The 20,815-nt window shown below is 43.7% G+C and overlaps 1 protein-coding gene across 15 annotated transcripts in view; it reads left to right on the forward strand.

The window, feature by feature from the left end:
* The window catches only part of kcnma1a (potassium large conductance calcium-activated channel, subfamily M, alpha member 1a), a 486,207-nt gene that overhangs the window by 295,618 nt on the left and 169,774 nt on the right, over positions 1–20,815 (forward strand). For 9 of the 15 annotated variants that reach the window (XM_055661681.1, XM_055661684.1, XM_055661685.1 and 6 more), the window contains 3 exons: positions 9,186–9,277; positions 16,701–16,811; positions 20,692–20,797. In XM_055661681.1, coding sequence (XP_055517656.1) covers positions 9,186–9,277; positions 16,701–16,811; positions 20,692–20,797 — 309 coding nt within the window. Of the gene's footprint in view, positions 1–9,008; positions 9,101–9,185; positions 9,278–16,700; positions 16,812–20,691; positions 20,798–20,815 lie in introns of all 15 variants that reach the window. The other 6 variants (XM_055661691.1, XM_055661690.1, XM_055661680.1 and 3 more) reach the window with 1 other exon arrangement.

A 20,815-nucleotide genomic window follows, 5' to 3' on the forward strand; every position in this document is an offset into this window, starting at 1 on the left:
ACTGCTGCTTCATTGCGCCAGAGACCCAGGTTCGATCCTGACCTCGGGTGTTGTCTGTGTGGAGTTTGTATGTTCTCCTTGTAACCACATGGGTTTCTTCCTATGTCCCGAAGATGTGCAGGTTTGTATGTTCATTGGCCTCTGTAAAATTGTCCCTGGTATGTAGGCAGAGGATAGGTAAGTGGGATAGCATTGAGCGAGCATGAACGGGTGATCAATGGTTGGTGTGGACCGAAAGGCCTCTTTCAATGCAGCATTTCTAAACAAAAACCAAACATTGAGGGAAGTGGAAAGTCAGGCAGATACTGTGAAAAACTGATCATTTGGGATGACAACCTTCCTCTAAAATCTTAAATGAGATCTGGATTATTCTCTCAACAGGATCACAAATGATACCTTCAGTAGTGAATGGATAAAGAACAAGTGCAGAATTACATAGATCAATGAATTGGCAGCAAAGTACTGTAACTATGTGCCCTTCCAGCACATCCATCATTCCAGGTTCAATCCTGACCTCATGTGTTGTCTCTGTGGAGTTTGCATGTTCTCCTTGTGATCACATGGGTTTCCCCTTTAGTGCTAATTTCCTCCAACATCCCAAAGATGTGAAGGGTGGCACATTAATTGGTCAATGTATACGTTCCCTGGTGTGGAGGTTAGTGGTAGATCCTGGGAAGAGTTGATGGCAATGAGGAGAGAGTAGAATGAGATTTGTGTGGGATTAAGCATAAATGGTTGCTTGGTGGTTGGTGTGGATTGAAATGCCTGATTCCAACTTGTATTTCTCTATGATGCTATTGCACAACTACTTGCCACAGTTCCCACACATGGTGTCCTTTCACGAGGCTTCCCAATTGTGTTGGAGAGGTTAGTCCACCACACAACAATAGTTCGGAAAAACTGCTCGAGAGCACACGGTGGGGCAAACTGGATGGTGTAAGTGAGAGTCGCACCTTCCTTGGCTCAGCACGGATGAACCGACAGCTCTTTCAGTTTATATGTGAAAGCTTGGTGGGTCCATACACCCAATAACATGGATCATCAGTGCTCAAGGTCCAACTATTCCTCACGGTTTCTCCTGGATGCACGGCCTTTATTTTACCTATTCCTTGGCAGGTTTGTAGGCAGGTTCCAGACTAACGTAGCGGCAAAAACAGTAAGGGGGAATGGAATTTAGCCGTCTGCGAGAGGAAAATGAAGATCATTAGTATTTGCATCTAACGGCATTTGCCATATGTTGGTTTGGCATCAGTAAGAAGAGCTATTAATTTGGTGGGTGCTATTGATTCCTAAATTGTATGTTGTTAGACACTTTTTCCCTCTGTCATGCATTTGCAATGGAATTCTGTGATGGTCCTTTAAAATCAAAGGCAGTCGGAGAGGTAAAACTCAGGAACCACCCAATCCATCCTGTTTTATGGAGAGCGATGATATGTGTAATGGGGTACAAGAAATGCTTTATAAAATACGATTTTATTTGAAACATGCTGCTGTTTCCAAATTGGATGGTGATTCGGCCCACATACCGAAAGGCAAAGGCCACCTATGAGAAAAATGGAACATCACAGCATTCCCAAACAATAGGTTTAAGTGTTTGAATATCCCAGAGCACGGGCTAAATGGCATAAGGGAGTTGAATGACATGTAACTTCATTAGCTGGTTAGTTCAAAGGCGACTCTACTCTTGGTGACTTTTAGAAAACAGTTTTTATACTAAATTTACTGCAAAACAGCAAGGTTCTCAGCCTGTTCTGTGCAGCTGCCTTGTAAACCAGCCCAGTATGTTGAAAGACTGCATTTTATTAAACAGCAGGGGTTGTCATTAATTCTTCCTCATGCAGTTTTGCTGAGTGGGTGTATTATAGTTTCAGCATGCAGCCTTCCCACTGTCAGCCCAGAGGTAAGACAGACTTCCTAACCAATGGCCAGCCTATTCCTGCAGAGGTTTTTAAAATATATTTATATATTTTCTCTCTTAGTTTTTAAATTATATGGCCTGGAACATTCAGGGTTCTCCATTGCTGCCTCTGTTCTGTAAATGACAGCAGCATCTATGGCCCACACCGTAACACCAAATGGGGAACTTATTGTCAACAGTCAGCGAGTGTTGTAGAAACATAGAAACATAGAAAATAGATGCAGGAGGAGGCCATTCGGTCCCTTCGAGCCAGCACCGCCATTCATTGTGATCATAGCTGATCGGCCCCTATCAATAACTCGTGCCTGCCTTCTCCCCATATCCCTTAACTCCACTAGCCCCTAGAGCTCTATCTAACTCTCCCTTAAGTCCATCCAGTGACTTGGCCTCCACTGCCATCTGTGGCAGGAAATTCCATAAATTCACAACTCTCTGAGTGAAAAAGTTTTTTCTCACCTCAGTCTTAAATGACCTCCTCTTTATTCTAAGACAGTGGCCCCTGGTTCTGCACTCGCCCAACATTGAGAAATGTTTTCTTGCATCTAGCTTGTCCAGTCCTTTTATAATTTTATATGTTTCAAAAGATAGCCCCTCATCCTTCTAAACTCCAGTGAATACAAGCCTAGTCTTTTCCAATCTTTCCTCATATGACAGTCCCGCCATCCCATCTTCTCCTGTACAGCCTGCTCTGTGGAGGTCTCCACTATGCCAGCAACATTCCTCTGGCCTGCTCTCACCCCAGTTGCTCCTCTTTATTGAATGAAGTCCATCTCAGTTTCCAAGACCCAGTTACCACTGACCCAAAAAAACTATTTTTGATAGATTTGGAATCTAACATCTTTGACCCCGACAAACACTGTCACTGGGTGAATTATTTTTGTTTTCAAACCACACAGTAGAAAATGTCTCATCCTTCAATGCAAATACAAGCCGATGGGGCTAGCTTAGATGGGCCATCTGTGTCAGCATGGACTAGTGGGGCCGAAGGGCCTGTTTCAGTGCTCTATAACTCTATGGTTCCTCCCGGCCTCTGGAACTACTGTCCATGACTTACATTTCCAACCACATTCGTTCCCAGGTCAACAATTCGATTTGCTTCTCCCAATAGTGTTGGTCTTAACTCATGCAGACACCGTTGATAGCAAGGGCACCAGAGAGAAATATCTTGGGCCATAAAACCTCACCCTTGACATTTTTTACACCATGTTCCCCCAATGGATCTTTCACTCAACCTAAGCTGCTTAAAGAATCATGTAAATATTATTGTGGTCTGTCAACCTCCCAACTCTTTTGGGCTTGGAGGAATTGTGACAGTGTGTTATGGAGTTGAATCTCCCAATAGACTATAAGGGAAAGCCTCACTGATAGATAACTAAGAAGATTTTCCGAGTCAATTATGAACAGTTACAATTGTGGGTACATTAAAAAAAAATTGTGAATTTTAATCTTCATTTAGTTGGGTGAATATCAATGTCGGCAATGGAAGATTTATCACTTTAAGAACCCTAGTCTATCATTAAACATTCTGAGCTTGACTATAGCATAACCAGGTGTAACGTAAATCAAAGATATATGTTGAGCTGTGAAATACAATTTATTTCCTATGGTAGATTGGCCTGACAGCTCGCAGCTAACAATCACAGGAGATTTATAGGCACCAGCTGAGTGGGATATAGATCACATCCCAAAGCTCATCATCTGCCTATGCTGGTCGTTTTAGGTAATTAAAATCATAAAAGTTACGCGTAAATGTAAATTTTGCTTCAACTAAATTGATGCTTGCACAATGGCAGGCTTCCAAACCCACCACTTATGTCCTTCCAAGTTGCTGTCTGTTTCTGATCACCATTATATTTTCGTGCAACGCAGCCAGGATTGTTACTGAGGCAGTCAGATCATTTGTTGTGACCGCAGTCACCCTTTTTTCCTACACGACAGAGGCCTGCAGTGACCCTCTCGGAGGTTGTGCATCATCCGGGTCATCAGATGTATTTAAGGTGGCGATGGAGAAATACTAGCTGGATTGCCTTTGAAAATTTGCATAAAAGAGGAGTTGAGACGTGGCAACAGAAAATAGATGCAGGAGGAGGCCATTCGGCCCTTCGAGCCAGCACTGGCATTCATTGTGATCATGGCTGATCGTTCCCTATCAATAACCCGTGCCTGCCTTCTCCCCATATCCCTTGATTCCACTACCCCTTAGAGCTCTATCTAACTCTCTCTTAAATCCATCCAGTGACTTGGCCTCCACTGCCCTCTGTGGCAGGGAATTCCATAAATTCACAACTCTCTGGGTGAAAACGTTTTTTCTCACCTCAGTCTTAAATGACCTCCACACATCAGCCATGATCATGTTGAATGGCAGGACAGGCTTGATGGCCAGATGCTTTTTTCCTGTAGTCCACATCCCTCCATTCCCTGCTCTTCGATGTGTCTATTTTAAATGCCACTGTTGTATCTGCCTCCACCATTTCTTAGCCACAGTGGGAAGACAGCCCCACTCTGCGTAATCTCCTCAGCGCACTCGGGTTCCTTATGCCAGTGTCCACAGACAGCCAGTCTTGCATCATGAAGTCCGAAGAAGGGTCCTAACCTGTAATGTCACCTATCCATTCCCTCCACCGATGCTGCCTGGCCTGCTGAGTTACTCCAACACTTGATGTCTTACACAAGACTCCAGCATCTGCAGTTCCTTGTGTCTCCATGTTGACATTATCCATATCTGTTTAGCTTAGTCTCAGCAAAGGGAATACATCCACCATCTATGGGCTGGATTGCACCCAGACAGTCCAACAGAATAGAGTCGCCTTTAAACAGAACAGGTAATTCAGCGGTCGTACTTAAACCCGGATAGAAATAATTTAATTTTGGTGCTAAGATTATATGGTTAAAATGTTTATTTCCAGTTCTCAAAATTGGGTTGGTTAAAATCAGAAGTTTTAGTTAATGTACTCGGTCTTTGGCAAAGCAGATAATCTAGGGAGAACACTGCCCTTGTTTTATACACTGGGTGCCGGGATGATTCCAACTGTTGTGTTGTGTGTAGCAGATTTGTACAAATGCCGCTGACCCTAATCCCTTGCTGTGTGATTTGTTCCTCTCAAACAAGCGATGTTTTAGATTTTTAGTGCGGTTTCAATAACCCTTCCCTCCTGTGTTCTGCTCCAACTACCAACAAACACGTGGCTATGGGATGCAACACAGAGCCTGTCCCCTGGATGAGAGCCTAGTCATTTTTATTAATACCCGACACAGGTCGCTGAATGGTTAGTAAATCACTGAATGGTGGAAGAGTAGCCATAATCCGCTCCTGCTCCCATTCTTTTAATCTTAGAAGTGACCAGTGGTGCTGGGACTGAGGGGACTCTTGTACCACAGACATTCTGATCCTCCAAACTTGGGTGGCACGGTGGTGCGGCAGTCGAGTTGCTGCCAGAGACACGGGTTCAATCCCGATTACGGGTGCTGTCTGTACCGAGTTTGTTCATTCTCCCAGGGACCGTGTGGGTTTTCTCCAGCTGCTCCGATATCCTCCCACATTCCAAAAGACGTCCAGGTTTTTGTAGGTTAATTGGCTTTTGTAAGTTGTCCCTAGTTTGTAGGATAGAACTAGTGTATGGGTGATCGATGGTGGGCGGGGACTCAGTGGGCCTGTTTCCACCCATTGTATCGCTAAATGAAACTAAAACCTATACTAAACTTGAAGGTAGACAAAAGTGCTGGAGAAACTCGGCGGGTGCAGCAGCATCTATGGAGCGAAGGAAATAGGCAACGTTTCGTCCCGAAACGTTGCCTATTTCCTTTGCTCCATAGATGCTGCTGCACCCCCCGAGTTTCTCCAGCATTTTTGCCTACCTTCGATTTTCCAGCATCTGCAGTTCCTTCTTAAACCTATACTAAACTAACTTTGAGGAATCCTTTCACTGCTGTTACACTCAGGCATTGCACACATGCAAGCCAAAAACCATTCAGTCCAACCAGGAGCCTCAGTCATTTAGGCTTAACATGTTTAACTGCAAGTTTGAGCCTTGGAAATCCATTTAAAGTGATGATTGCAGCTGGTTTTAACATTCTGGTTTCATCATCGCAGTTCATATCTAACATATAGTAGTCCATTGAGTCACTTAGCTCTGAGATATAACTCATGCTTATTTGTCCTCTCCATCCACCTTTTAAATAGACTTTGCAATAAAAATATTATTACTTTAAAGGACTCGGTAGTCAGATAAAGAGCCCTCCCCTGGGTTTGGTCTTGTCATTGTTAATTCAGCTCCTCTGTCAGGAAAGGGACTAAAATTATGATAAACGGCACCAGAGCCTTGGTGTTCAAGACTCTAATCGTAAAGTAAAACCCATAATTACCCATTCTTCATCTTATATCTAGTCCTGACAAAATTTAGAATAAGAGTGCTTCACCAGTTCCTTCCACCCATCCACAAAACTCCATGTATGTCTTGGTTCATGAGAGGACTCTCGATGTGACTGGACTTGTTCAGATCAGTGAGGTCTCATGTTTGGTTTCAAGCGCTCATTTTATCACAATATGTAAAAATAGTGTGCCAATTGGCCTCAGTTATTCTGTGGGTGAGTGAGGGCCAACCAGCCATAAGCATGGAATGGGTCCAAAGTCAGAAAAGAACAGAACTAGACTTGGCGGTAACCACTATCTTCCCACCCAGGGTTGGACAAATGGCTTAAGGAGACCACAAGAACTTAGATGTGGGGAACAGCCTAGTCAGCAGCACTAAGAGAGTCTTGTAGGAGCCAGGGTTCCAAGTATGAAAGAAATAGAAGCAGGAGACACCATCTGCTCCCCCTTCATCAAAAAATCGTACTGTTCTTTTCCCAGAGCACAACTTCCTTGCAACAACTCCACATCCCTTATTACCTTAATACCCAATGACAAACTATTGAATAGTCCAGAATACATTGAGCAACTGAACGTCCCAACCCCTTGGATCGGGAATTCCAAAGATTCATCACCCTCTTGGTGAAAATGTTACTTCACATTCCCAGTCCTGAATGGTCTTGGGCCAATGACCCTGAGAATTAGTCATCCCAGCAGGAGAATGCCACCCCTTTTTCTACCCTTTAAGAGACCCTGTCAGTACTTTATACGGCTCATTGAGAATACCTCCGACCTTTCTCATCTCTGGACCACGCTTACTTAAACTGTCCTGAAAAGTCAAACTCTCCTTGTCAGAAATTAATTGTAAGTATATTATTCCTTGGATAATGCAGACAAGGTATTACAATGCAATCTCTCCAGGGCCCTTTTAATGAAAGATTAATTTAAAAAGAAAAGTACCAGTCCTTTGCCTTTGGGAATGTGAGCTCGGGGTCAAGGAAAGGAAGCCAGATCTCCAGCTGGAGTCTGGAACACCAGGGATCAGGAATGTGTTGGGTGTGTGGCTGAAGTTAGCATCTCATATATTTCCCTCTCCAGTACAGCTGATGGAGCTGCTGCTTCACAGCGCCAGAGACCCGGGTTCAATCCTGACCTCAGCTGCTGTCTGTTTGCAAGTTCCCCCTGCGATCACGTGCTCCGGTTTCCTCCCACGTCCCAAAGACCTGCAGATTTGTAGGTTAATGTGCCCTCTGGAAATTGCCTCTTGTGTGTAGAGAGTGGATGAGAAAGTCAGATAACAGAACTAGGGAGATCAGATGATCATAAGATCATCTGATAGGAGCAGAATTAGGCCATTAGTCCCATCAAGTCTACTCCGCAATTCAATCATGACTGATCTACCTTTTCCTCCTAACCCCATTCTCCTGCCTTCTCCCCATAACCTCTGACATCATGATGGGTGGTCAGTATGGACTCAGTGGACTGAAGGGCCTGTGTCCATGCTGTATCTGTAAAATAACTACAATAAACTAAACTAAACTAAACTCATTAAAACTCATTAAAAAGGCATCATGCCTTTGCATATGTATAAATAATGAATTAGATTAGGCTTAGGTATTACTCTGAGAAACTTCCAATAGTCTGGAAAATCCACTTATGAGGCACAACTCTTATTAGAGTGCCAGATCATTGGCGTTTTACTGTACTTAGTAGCCCCACCATCATAGTCAGTGGAGCCACAGGTCATCAAACAGTGACAGTGCAGAATCAGGCCATTCATGCCATCAAATCTGTGCCCGATATTTAAAAAAACAATCTCCTGAGTCTCGCTGCACCCCGATTACTACAGTCAGCAAAGTCTATTAATTCGTGCAATGCATAACTTCAATTGAATGCCTTTATGCTGATTGGATTTCAGAATATAACTTCCAGCGATACTTGTTCACAATGTGAATCAAACGCACCGCTTTTTATTTGGGAGCTCATTTTGTTGGGATTGTGAGATTGAGATTCCTTTAAAGTCCTGCGAAAGAACGCACTGGGCTGTTGCCCCAAATTTGGACCCTGAGTTTGGGAGAGAGTGCATTTGTTGGGATGAATCGTGAGTTAGCTCCAAGCCAGAAGCTCATCCAGTTCAGGCTCTTGGATGTAACCTGCCACAAGCAATGTGTTTGTTGCACTAAACATGGCAGTTAGAAATTTTCTCTTAACTACTTTTACATTATTTTTTTCCCCTTCAATGTTGGATTCTGTAATCAAACTATTTGAGCTTGTTTGCTGTTACACAATCAGCTCTGTTTATCTCTCCCGGTTTTTTTTTTTTCCCCTTCAAAAATATTGTAAATTTTGATCCGCACTAGTTTTCAATGTAAACTGTCCTAAACTCACAAACCAAGCTGGTACCAACTCTCCTCCGCCCTTTGCCTCGTTTGTTCTTTTAGACAATGTAGTATTATTAATTGCCTTTACTGCACTGTTGAATTCAGTGGAAACCTCCCACCATCTCATTACAGAGAGCTCTGGTTTCTTTACTCTGAAAAAAACGTGCAACTCCCCTTGTAGCGGCTAAACCCTTTTTGCTTTGTGAGTTGTAGTTTCAGCAGAGCTGATTTTTTTCCTTTACAGATCTGACTAATTCTTTTTTGAGCCTCAGATCTTAAGAACGGCTCCTGAACCTTGAAACATTAGCATCTTCTGACCTCTCTTTTTAGTCTATTCTTCTGTCTCCTATCTTCTTCTTAGGCCATGTTTGCAAGCTACGTCCCTGAAATCATAGAATTAATAGGGAACCGCAAGAAATATGGTGGTACCTATAGTGCGGTAAATGGAAGAAAGTAAGTATCTGATGGGGCTCTGCTGTCTCTTTTACAGTAGACCACTTTCTGCATGCCATTCTCTTTTTCTGTTCCATGCATGTAGGCAATGTTTGCTCGCTACGTACCAGAAATTGCTGCTCTCATCCTTAACCGGAAGAAATATGGAGGGACTTTTAATGCGACCAGAGGGAGAAAGTAAGTCGGTGGACAAGGTGTGCTTGTGAGACCTCTGACCCTTGACCCTTCCACACCCCACTCTCTTAGCAGTGACCTCTGACCTGCAGAGACTGTTTTAAATTTCAGACATAAACTTCATTTGTGATGAGAAAAAGTATATACAAAACCGAAACAAGTGATGCAAAACTCTTGGTACATTCTTCGTGTGTCTATACCTTAAACATTGGTTGTTTTGTACCCAGTAGTGTTAGCACCTATCTTTTCTCTTATACATTGCACCATTGTCACTCATGGGGCTCCCGAAGTTGATATCACTTCCCTTGTTTGAGGGGTGGCCCCACCACACTCAGCCCCTCAATGTCCAGGATCTTGAAAGTGGTGGAGTTGAGTGTCACCACCACGGTTTTCACATTCGGAGTAGAGGCCAGGGTTATGTTAAGTCACTCATCACCTTTGTTTAAAAAAAATAGACACAAAGTGATGGAGCAACTCAGTGGGCTAGGCAGCATCTCTGGAGAACATGGAAAGGTGACGTTTTGGGTCAAGAACCTTCTTCAGACTGAAGAAAGGTACCGACACAAAAATCCACCTATGGTAACCAATTTCCAACCACAAATGTGGCAACCAGCCAAGTGTCTGGTATTACTGAATTTTCACACTTGTTTCAACCAGAATGATTTATTTCAGCGCCTTTCTTTTTGGAAGTGTTTATCCTGGCCTGCTAGTCCTTTCCATTGCCTGATGGTTCACTTCCTGCATGCCGCTTGTAGTTTACATTTCCGTGAAGTCCACATGATCCATCCACAAAATCCATGACTACAGAACCTGTCAGAGTCTCATCTGTCGCCAGGTCTCCATCTGGAGACCGTGTGCGGTCCGAAAACTTCTGCCGCTGATTCCAACACCCCTTCCACCTATTCCTGATCCTCCCTTCTGCTAAAGACCACCTCTTCCACACCCTAATGGGCCTGTCCCACCTAAGCGACTTTTTCGGCGACTGCCAGCACCCGTCATAGGTCGTCACAGGTTGCCGAAAATTTTCAACATGTTGAAAATCCAGCGGTGACCAGAACAAGGTATGTCTCTTTGGCCGACTACTCACGACCGTACAGGCTTCACCCCGCGACATGTCACCAGGGTGTTACCTGTAAGGTCGTGAATCGTCTCCTCAGTCATCCAAAGAGTCATAGCATCTTTCTGGTCACCGCTGAATTTTCAACATGTTGAAAATTTTTGCCGACCTATGACGGGTGCCGACAGTTGCTGATAAAGTTGCGTAAGTGGGACAGGCTCATTACACCCACAATACTTTTCGTATCCCGTATTGCTTCTACTAGACGTTGTCTTTGTCGATTCCGTCACAAATCCAGTCCCGCACTACCTGAACCACGGCTCTTTCATCAGCACATGAATTGCCCGCGGAGATAAAACTCCTCTGAGAAAATTCCTACTTCATGATTGGAATAATCATTTTAAGACCTCTAGTCACTTAGTCTTTGGCTGAGTGCGTGTACAGTTGGGGAATTCTATATGAACATTAGCATCCTTTGTTTTCAGACTAATTTCCCCATTAAAAGAAAAAGATTGATGATATGTTATTTTTGGCCAGCGGTTTGCTTTTCATTTGGAGCCCTGTGCTGTTAGAACAAATTGTCAGAAGGTTCAAACTTCATGCCCAGGAGATGAGCACCCATGTGGAAGTAATTTCTAACCAAGCAATGTCTTTACCAGAGCTGGCAATGTGGCTTTTTAGTTGAGCTTGCTGGCACAGGATCCTGCCTTTCATTTAATTGCAGCTTTTTAATCCTTAAACGAGAAAGTTGATGCAATGTGGTATTTTATAAACAACCGATTTTCTAACTTACTAATTCTAGTCCATCAATCTTGCACGCAACACAAATATTCAGAGTGTGTTGCAGCATAATGTCTAAACTACCACTAAGGCTGCTTGCACATTGTTAGCTGCCACTATTAATAATGTTACAGATTGGACAGAGAAAACCTTGTAAATTATATTCTGATGAATGTAGTCAATCAAGGGTGCAAACTCTTAGATTAGCCATCTTCTACAACTTCTGCAATCACTGCGTTTTTTACCAGGCTCCTTCAATACATCATGGGGCAGACAACTACACTCTATTAAAGGGGTTATGCTCAGGTAAACCAGCGAGTCAAGGATCAGAGCAGTAGATGAAGGCATGGCTAGGTCTGGTGCTGATGCTGGGGCTGCTCTTTATCTGTTTGTCCCTCGATTTCTCTGCACGCCTGCATTTGCACGCTGAATCACTGTGACCCTGTTTGTTCTGTCTGTGTTATGTGCTTGGTGTTCAGTTATGGCTGTGTTGTTGCCTGTTAATGTAAATGCAACCTGTTTTTGAAGCTTGCCTGTTTCTGATAATGCTCTTGGCACATCTCAGTCAGTTGTGGTCTTGGTCACTCTGTCCTGCTTCTCTAATGGAGGCTCAGTGATCATTTTAACCAGTGCCTTTACTCAGTTGTTCCCCAACTCCTGTCTTCACTCAGTTAATCGATTGTCAGGTTTCAGCCACACCTGTCCAATGTGGTGTATACCTACCTTGGGTTGCCAGACATTATTTGTCTTTCTGTTCCATTGCACCTTGGAGAACATCAGTCTACCCACTGTTCACACGCTGTATGTTGGCTTTGCCAATGGGACTGAGGTTCTGGGAATGACTTCTGTAGAGAAACAAAATGTGTACATTCCAGTAGTCTCCAAATTGCCCATGGATGAAACTCAATGAAAACTTAAGCTTAAGCTAATGCTGCTACGGAGAGTGGGTTAAATATTACCCTTGAGATGATCATTGACCAGCAGTAGTCAGTGCTCAGTCACTAGTGTTCCTCCTCTGTGGCAAAGATGCTTTTGTTGCTTTATGGAATGTTCACCGAAGGATTTTCAAGACTGAGGTTTCCTCTACCCTCCATCATTTTGGTTGCAATGGCTTTGCATCTGAAACATATTTGTTGGAGCAAAGAACGCACCTATCATTACATGACATTATCCCAATCACTTCCTCCACAATCTTTGACCTGATGGATGAGCGGTATTCAACGTTGATATTTCAGAGTGTGCGCTGATTTCTGACAGTCCAGTTACATCTCTCACCCTGAGTGGCCTTCTTGTGGCTGTGTGTTTAGTGCCTGGTGTTACATGAATGTACAAACCTTACGATACTATTCAAGAGCTTATTTCAGTGTGTTGTGGATATGCATCTGTATCCCCTCCTGGTGCAAAAGTAGTCTTCTGCCTACCTTTCTTCAGATGTCCCTGCATGTTGCCTCCATTAGTGGCATTGGCTGCCCCTGTGGGTCATGACATACAATTGGGACCCTGCTTTTACAGGGAGAACAATTGGTGGCAGCTCACTAATGTTGCAAGTAGATTTCAACCTCTCCTTGAGGGCCAATCCCTGCACATTGCCAGAGCCATCTCCTTCTACGTTCTGTCTTCTACCGAGTTGAGGAAGGCAGTAAATATACTGTACAAAAAATATATATCATGGGTTGCAAAATAATTAAAGGCAATCTCTTCTGGCCAACTCATCTGGTTTGTATTACCATTTCAAAGTGATTCTATCCCCACGGGATCCTTCCCCAACACATTAGGATGGCAGGGCAATTGGCGAAAACTGGGGGAAGATTATACGAGTTTACCAGTGAGATTAACCAATGCATGTTCAGGACCCAAGTCTGCCAGTGAGATCCTCCCCGATCTCAGCCAACTATGAAAGAGAATGGCACAGAGGGAGAGCAGCAAATCATTTCACTCCTCACTGAGTTCCTCTTGAACAGATACCACAGTGGCGTTTCAAGGTCTGCATAGAGTAGGTTTGGCTGTTGTAGAACCTAAAGAGGTCAGAACCAAGTGAAAATTAGGTTCACCATGGACGATGGCCTTTGATATGTTATTCATTATATTATACACAAGTGTTTCTTTCCACACTGGGAGATGAAGCTAATGCCCAAGCAGAACTAATATCCTGGTTTTACTCCTAATGATGTTCCATGCGATTGGACATGTTTATGTAGGGTCTATCTGACACCGCTACTAACGATGAAAGTTACGTCACATTTTCCAAATAATCAGTCATCTCTCAACGGCCAGATCATTTCAGAAGTGCTTCTATCTTCTAGCCGGTTACACAGATTCACACAACTAAACATTGTTCAACGTTCTGTTCAATTATAAAAGGGGTATCGGCTGCCTTGTACTTCAACTGACTTTTGTTCTGAATCCCTGGATATTTGAATTAGAAAATGGATGGAATGTTTTGACCTAAGTTTAATTGCTACTTGTCTGACCATCCCGTTGCACAAAAATGGATCAATACTCCATTAGTAGCTTATCCTGGGGTTGCAACACCAATTTTGTGCTTCTTAACTAATATCTTTCCAGCCCCTTCCACCTGTCCCCATCAATCCCAGTTATGCTATTAAATTGCTGGCCTGTAGGTTCATTCTGTTCCTCTTGGAATCTGTGCTTCTGTACTTGTGAATGCAAATTTGCCATTTCTGTTCATTTAAATTTGATGCTCCTTCTCTGGAAACGTTCTCTGTTCTTTGATGAGAAAGAGAACCTCTTGATATTTGCGATTTTAGCTTCTCATGAATGGTCAGACTGCCACGAAGGAAGTGTGGGCTGTCTGCAAACTCATGTGGGCTTGGGGAGACAACCAGCTGAAGTAATACACACGGTTTTGGTCAAGAGGGGATAAACCTGCATTGGAGGAAGTTCAGAGAAGATCCACCTGGTTAGATCTTGGATGAAGGGATTGATGAATGATCAAAGGTCAAGGAGATTGGGCTCACCAGAATTTGGATAAATTGGAAAGGATGTAATTTAACGATGTGGGGTTCCCAGAGAGTTTAGCATGGGAGACACGGATTGTTTCCCTGAAGGAAGAATCCAGATTTAGGGGGGCACAACTCCAGAATCAGAGGGTCACCCATTTATGATGGAGATGAGGGAGAATCTTCCTCAGAGAATGAGCAGGTGTGAGTGGGTGATAGATTGAGCTAGTGTGATAGTGAGAATGAGCAAGTGTGAGCACGTTCTTCTCCTTTTGCCGATGACATGGTGATAAGTGGGAGGGTATGTTGTTGAGGATATTTGGGTTGTGCAGCAAGGTATTGGTAATTGATTGAGTGAATGAAAACCAAAGTAGTTGGGGAAGATGTGAGGGCATGTCTTCCAGTTGGAGCATCAAAAAGCAGACTATTACAGAAATAGAGAGAGATTGCTAATGTGACAGTGTGGGGGTGGAGGTGAGGGAGATCTGGGTGCTCCTTGCACAGACACTAGAAGTTTACATCCAAGTGCAGCAAGCAATGGATAAGACAGATGGCACATCAGCCTTTATTGCAAAGAGTTTATCATGGAGAAGAATTGTTACAATTGTTCAGGCTGCTAATCAATCTGCATCTGGAGACTGTGTACTGTTCTGGTAACCTTTTCTACGAAAGAAAATATTAGCATTGGAGGCAGTCCAGAGAGGATTCATCAGGATCCAAGCATGTCAGTGTTGGACTGTAATGAAAGATAAGATTCTGGACCTGCATTCTTTGGCATCTAGAAGAATGAAGGGTGATCTCATTGAAACAAACAAGGCCCAAGGAGGTAGAGAGGGTTTATGTTGAGTTGGTTCTGTTTGTGTGATAATCTCAAACAAGGGGAGATGGATATGATGGAGACACAATGTGCTGGAATAACTCAACAGGTCAGGCAGCATCTCTAGAGGACATGGATAGAACATGGAGAATTCAGTCTGATATGTCACCTGTTTATGTTCTCCAGAGATGCTGTATGACCTGTTGAGTTACGCCAGCACTTTGTCTTATTTTTGTAAACCAGTATCTGCGATTTCTTGTGTTAACATGGATACGAGACACAGGGGCAGTCATTTAAAACCAAAGTGCGTAGAATTTGTTTTCTCACAGAGAGCAGAGAATCTCTAGAATTATCTACTTCACCTCCCAGTGTGGAGACTGGATTACTGGGTGGCATTTAAAGCGGTGGTAGATGATTTTTTTTTTTCACAAAGATCAGGGAATTGGGGTTATGGGGAACTGGCACAGAAGAGGAGTTAGGGCCTGGGGTAGATCAGCCATGAAGATTTTGAATGGCAGGGCAGGCTTGAGTGGCCAAATGACCTACTACTGCATCTGAGTTCTTGAGTTATTCTTGTGAGCCTACTGAAAGATAGATTGCACACTCCTCCAGCAGCAGAAGACAAGCTGTGCAGTTAACAAGACCCACACTTACTTGGTGTTTGCAATCTGCACATTGCACTTCCCATTTTTATTGCCCTGGCTGATGCTTGTTTTGGTCAGGGTAACCACACACAGCATGGCCATGTTTGGATTGGGTAACTCAGGTCCTGCAGGTAAATTCCAACTTTAAGTGACTTCCAGCCTGCTGTTAAGGCAGCTGGGTGGACCTCTGATCTACACCAACACACTTTAAAACCTGACAACTGCTCAGGTGCCAACTATTTGATTAATTCTGTAGAGTCGAGAGAGGATGGTGACACTTTCCTCATATTCCTTAATTATTTTTAGATGAAACACCCTGTATAGTTTACACCAATGGACACTGGTTAGGAGACGTAACATGGTTAAGATTGTGTGAGGAAGCTGATCAGAGGATGCGTAGGAAGGAATTGCAGGTGCTGGTTTGAACCAAAGATAGACACAAAAAGCTGCAGTAACTCAGCGGGACAGGCAGCATCTCTGGAGGAAAGGAATGGGTGACATTTCAGGTCAAGACCCTTCTTCAGACTGAAGTCTGACATCTGAAGAAGAGTCTTGACCCGAAACATCACCTATTGCTTCTCTCCAGAGATGCTGTCTGTCCCGCTGAGTTACTCCAGCTTTTCGTGTCTAAGTCAATACTGGACATAGGTGTAAAGGGAGAGAGAAAGATTTAATAGGCACCTGAAGAACAGTTTTTTTTTCACTCAGAGGGTATATGGGACAACAAACACTCCTTTTCTGATGCACTAATGCACCAGCCACAGGAAGCTGAGGATTGCTTCTGCCAGCTATCTCAGTCTTGCTGTCCAGCATTTGGAGTGGAGTTGTGGAGTTTGCTTCCTTTTCTTGCCCTGGACAATGTGTTGGGTTGTCCATGAGTAAAATGAAACCCGACTCTGTAAACCAGTTGGAGCGTGTGCCTCACATGTCATTTTAGGGATCTTGGAATTTGAATTAAGGGATGAATTTGCATTCACATCCTTCTGTATGTTGGGAATCTGCTGTTTCTGCTGCTTCTTCTTGCACGGATACTCATTACCTTCTATCAGAACACTATTTTGGTTCATTGGGTGTGGGTGCTTTAATGAGAACGTACAAATGTTGGGATAACATTTGATCTTAGCTGTGGTACCAAGTGTTAACCTGACCTGCTTTTCACTCCCAACAGGCACATAGTAGTGTGTGGGCACATCACACTAGAAAGTGTGTCCAACTTTCTGAAGGACTTCTTGCACAAAGACAGAGATGATGTGAATGTAGAAATTGTCTTTCTACACAAGTAAGTAACCACTCTGATCTACGTCTGAATAGCAACGTACACGGAAAACTGGAATTCGCCCTGAAACAGATCCGTTGTTAATACTGATTCCGAGATGGAATGATGTTTTTTTTATCAATGGTGTAAAGGAATATAGGGACAAGGCAGATAGATGGAGTCAGGGCCGAGATGAGCCATGACCTTGGTGAATGGTGGAGCAAACTTGAGGACTGAATGTACTACGCTTCTTCTGACTAAGATCTCCATGATTATTCCTAGTCCAGGAGATAAACTTTGTAAGTATGAATCTGTGTAATTGGAGACAGGAGAGAAGGGGAAACAGGAGACAGGAGAGAAGGTATCCTGAATGCAAGAGCAGTGTGCAACAGGGACCCGAGTTCGATAGTGACCTCTGGTGCTGTCTTTGTGGAGTTTGCACGATCCCCCTGTGACCTCATGGGTTTCCCTCAGGTGCTCCAGTTTCCTTACACGTCCCAAAGATGTGCGGTTTTGTTGGTTAATTGGCCCTCTGTATATTGGCCCCAGTGTGTCGGGAGTGGATGCTAAAATGGGTTCAATCTCAATCTCTGGTGTTGTCTATGTGGAGTTTGCATGAACTCGCTGTGACGAGGTGTGCTTTTTTCAACTGCTCCATTTACTTCTACCTGTGGGTTGGCCACTATAAGTTGCCTCTAGTGTGCAATAAGATGTCGAGTCTGGGGGGGAGTTGATGAGAATTTAACGAGAGGTCAAAGGGATTAGCATGGGATGGGTGTAACTAGGTGGATGATGTTTGGCATGGGCTTGCTGGGCCAAATGTCCTGCTCCATGCTATTTGACTCTATTACAATGACTCTTGAATAAAACATATTTGGAATCAAATGTAATTTATTTTAAATATGAAGCTGCATAGTTGAGTTCCATGCCAATGAGTTGCATTATTGATAGCAGCGATGATTTGATTTATTGCCTGCGGTTGCAGTCTTCTGCTTTCTGGATTTACACGTTCCGCAGGAGAGCCAAGCATCTTGCTCGTTCTGCCACTGCAACATCTGGAACTGCTGAGTTTTCCCAAAGTGTGGATGTTCTTTGGGTGGTTCTCCAAGCTTCTTGGTAGTCAGAGTTCCACAGCGGCTAGAATTGAACTCGGAAAAACTCGTGAAGTTTCCATTTCCGCACACCCGCTCCTAACTCCTGTTGATTGGGAAGGACTACAGTCTTGAGTCAATGCTTGGGCCTCAAACCAACAGAAGCTGCAAAGAGGACAGGCCAGCCCAATGTGAGCCTGGAAGGAGGAATGTGCCTGTGGCAGGGTGTGGCTTGGATAGGATTGTGTTTCACCTGAAATGGATGTAACATAAGAAAACAGGAACAATAATCTTTGTCCTTTCATCTTGCCATTCAACATGATATTGAGTTGGATGATCAGCCACGATCATATTGAATGGCGGTGCAGGCTCGAAGGGCCGAATGGCCTACTCCTGCACCTATTTTCTATGTCTATGTCTAACATGATCAAAGTTGACCATTCCAAGGCATCATCTTCATAGGTTAATAAGTGATAGGAGCAGAATTAGGCCATTCAGCCCATCAAATCTACCCCACCATTCGATCATGGCTGATCTATCTCTCCCTCTCAACCCCATTCTCCTGCCTTCTCCCTGTAACCTCAGACACCCATTCTAATCAAGAATCTCTCTATCTCTGCCTTAAAGATATCCATTGACTTGGCCTCCACAGCCTTCTGTGGCAATGAATTCCACAGATTCACCACCCTCTGACTAAAGAAATTCCTCCACATCTCCTTCCTAAAGGAACGTCCTATAATTCTTAGGCTGTGACCTCTGGTCCTAGATTCTCCCACTAGGGGAAACATCCTCTCCACATTCACTCTACCCTCCAGCGTCTTCTATACAGTTATACATGATTCTCAGTTCCTCCTCTACAAATACCTCCAATAACATCCTTCACAATCCCATGAGGTATACAATTCCAGACATCCATTGTGAGCAAATGTCCCGACACACCTCAGTTTGAAATGACCCACTCCCACCACTCCTCAACTCATGCAACCATGCTCCTTCAACTTGACATTCTCCCACTTCTCAACATCTACTCTTCCCGCCACCTAAGAATCTTTATAAGTTTTCAATAAGATCACCTCTTCGTCTCCTAATATCCAAAGAATATAAATCTAATTTCAAAGCAAAGGCTGCCTATTCCCAAACATTTGCATTGACGAGTTTAGTTTGTGATCCCATACGATGCCCGGGATCACTATGGCCATGGAGCACGCAGTTTAGATTAGTTTATTTTCATGTGTGTACAGTGAAAAGCTTTTTTATACAATAATTATCCATTCAGTGGAAAGACTATATATGATTACAAGCAAGCTGTCCACAGTGTATGGATAAATGATAAAAGGAATAACGTTTAGTGCAAGATAAAGTCCAGGAATGTCTGATTAAAGATAGCCTAAGGGTCTTCAATGAACAGATAGTAGCTCAGAACTGCCACCTGTTGGCAGGATGGTTCAGTTGCCTGATAACAGCTGGGAAGAAACAGTTGGGAAAGTAACTTCTAACATGGAGCAAGTAGAACCACACCTGACACACGAGTAAGAGGAAAAGTATTCCAAGGAATAGATCCAGTGTTTTAAGCATCTCACTGGAAGCTTCTTATGAACCAAATGCCCGTGGACTCTGAAATTGTATCAAGTCTGGCACAGGATTCCCCTTGAAGCACGCTGAGGGAAGAACTTTTATTTTATATTTTTAGAAAGGACTCAGTACATTGATCGAGCCTTTCAGAACCTGACCCAGGATCTATAGCTGAATTCCACTATTGCTGAAAAACAATTGTCGACCTCTGCAGCTTGCCATGGAACCACTGGATGATGCTGTCTTGATTAGATTCCAAACGGCCATGTGTTTTGAGATTACAATGTCTGAAACCCAGCTTTTGCTCTAAATCCTACCCAGCAGTGTTCCCCTTTCTCTCCTAGCATCCCCCATTGAAAGGGCCATGTCCCTGTCTCACGGAGCTGGGACAGTCCAGATTACCCCCTCACATGATGCCTTACATCACCAGATACCCAGGTCCGATCCTGACTATGGGTGCTGTCTATATGGAGTTTGTACGTTCTCCCTGTGACCCCGTGGGTTTTCTTTGGGTGCTCTGGTTTCCTCCCACACTTGTCCCTAGTGTGTAGTCTATGGGGGGGTCACTGGTCAGCGAGTACTCGGTCGGCTGAAGAGCCTGTTTACTTGCTGAATCTCTAAAGAAACCCATGTGTTCACAGGGAAAACATGCAAACTCCACACAGAAATCATGGGGGTCAGGATCAAACCTCTGCCCATGGAGCAGCATGGCAGAAGCTCCATTGGGCTGCAGTTGTAGGTTGCACCTTGCCTTGGGACCAAACAGTGCTCCAAAGGCCATGGACATCTGCCTTCTCTCAAACGCTGAAGTGATCCCGTGGTGTATTTCTGCCGAAATATGCCCCCCAGCAACTTTTCAAAGTGTTGCTTTGCTCTTGCTCCAAGAGACATGCATTATTATAGAACCTTAATGCAGTGAAATATCCCAAAGTGTTTCCAGACAGAAACTTGACACTTGGCCAGATGATGAGATATTAGAGAAAAACAAACAAAGGCTTGGTCAAAGCGGTGGCTTTAGGAGACATTGTTTGCGGTACGGTATTTTTCACTCTTTGCGTTTGTGCTTGAACTGGCTGAAGATCAGACGCGTGCCCTCATGTCACAGCGCCCCATGTCTACCAATATAAATCAAAATGTCATTTAGTGCAAAGCCAATATCATTGTAATCCTCTCGTCTGAAATCTTGCATTGTGTTTGAAATTGCTAACTGTCTCATATTATTTTTTTTAATCTCTCTCCAGCATTTCCCCTAACCTTGAGCTCGAAGCTCTTTTTAAAAGACATTTCACTCAGGTGGAATTCTTCCAAGGATCTGTCCTAAATCCGCATGATCTCGCCAGAGTCAAGGTAATGACTGTATCCTTT

Source organism: Leucoraja erinacea, chromosome 34 (genome assembly GCF_028641065.1).
Source record: "Leucoraja erinacea ecotype New England chromosome 34, Leri_hhj_1, whole genome shotgun sequence".
NCBI classification, from domain to species: domain Eukaryota; kingdom Metazoa; phylum Chordata; class Chondrichthyes; order Rajiformes; family Rajidae; genus Leucoraja; species Leucoraja erinaceus.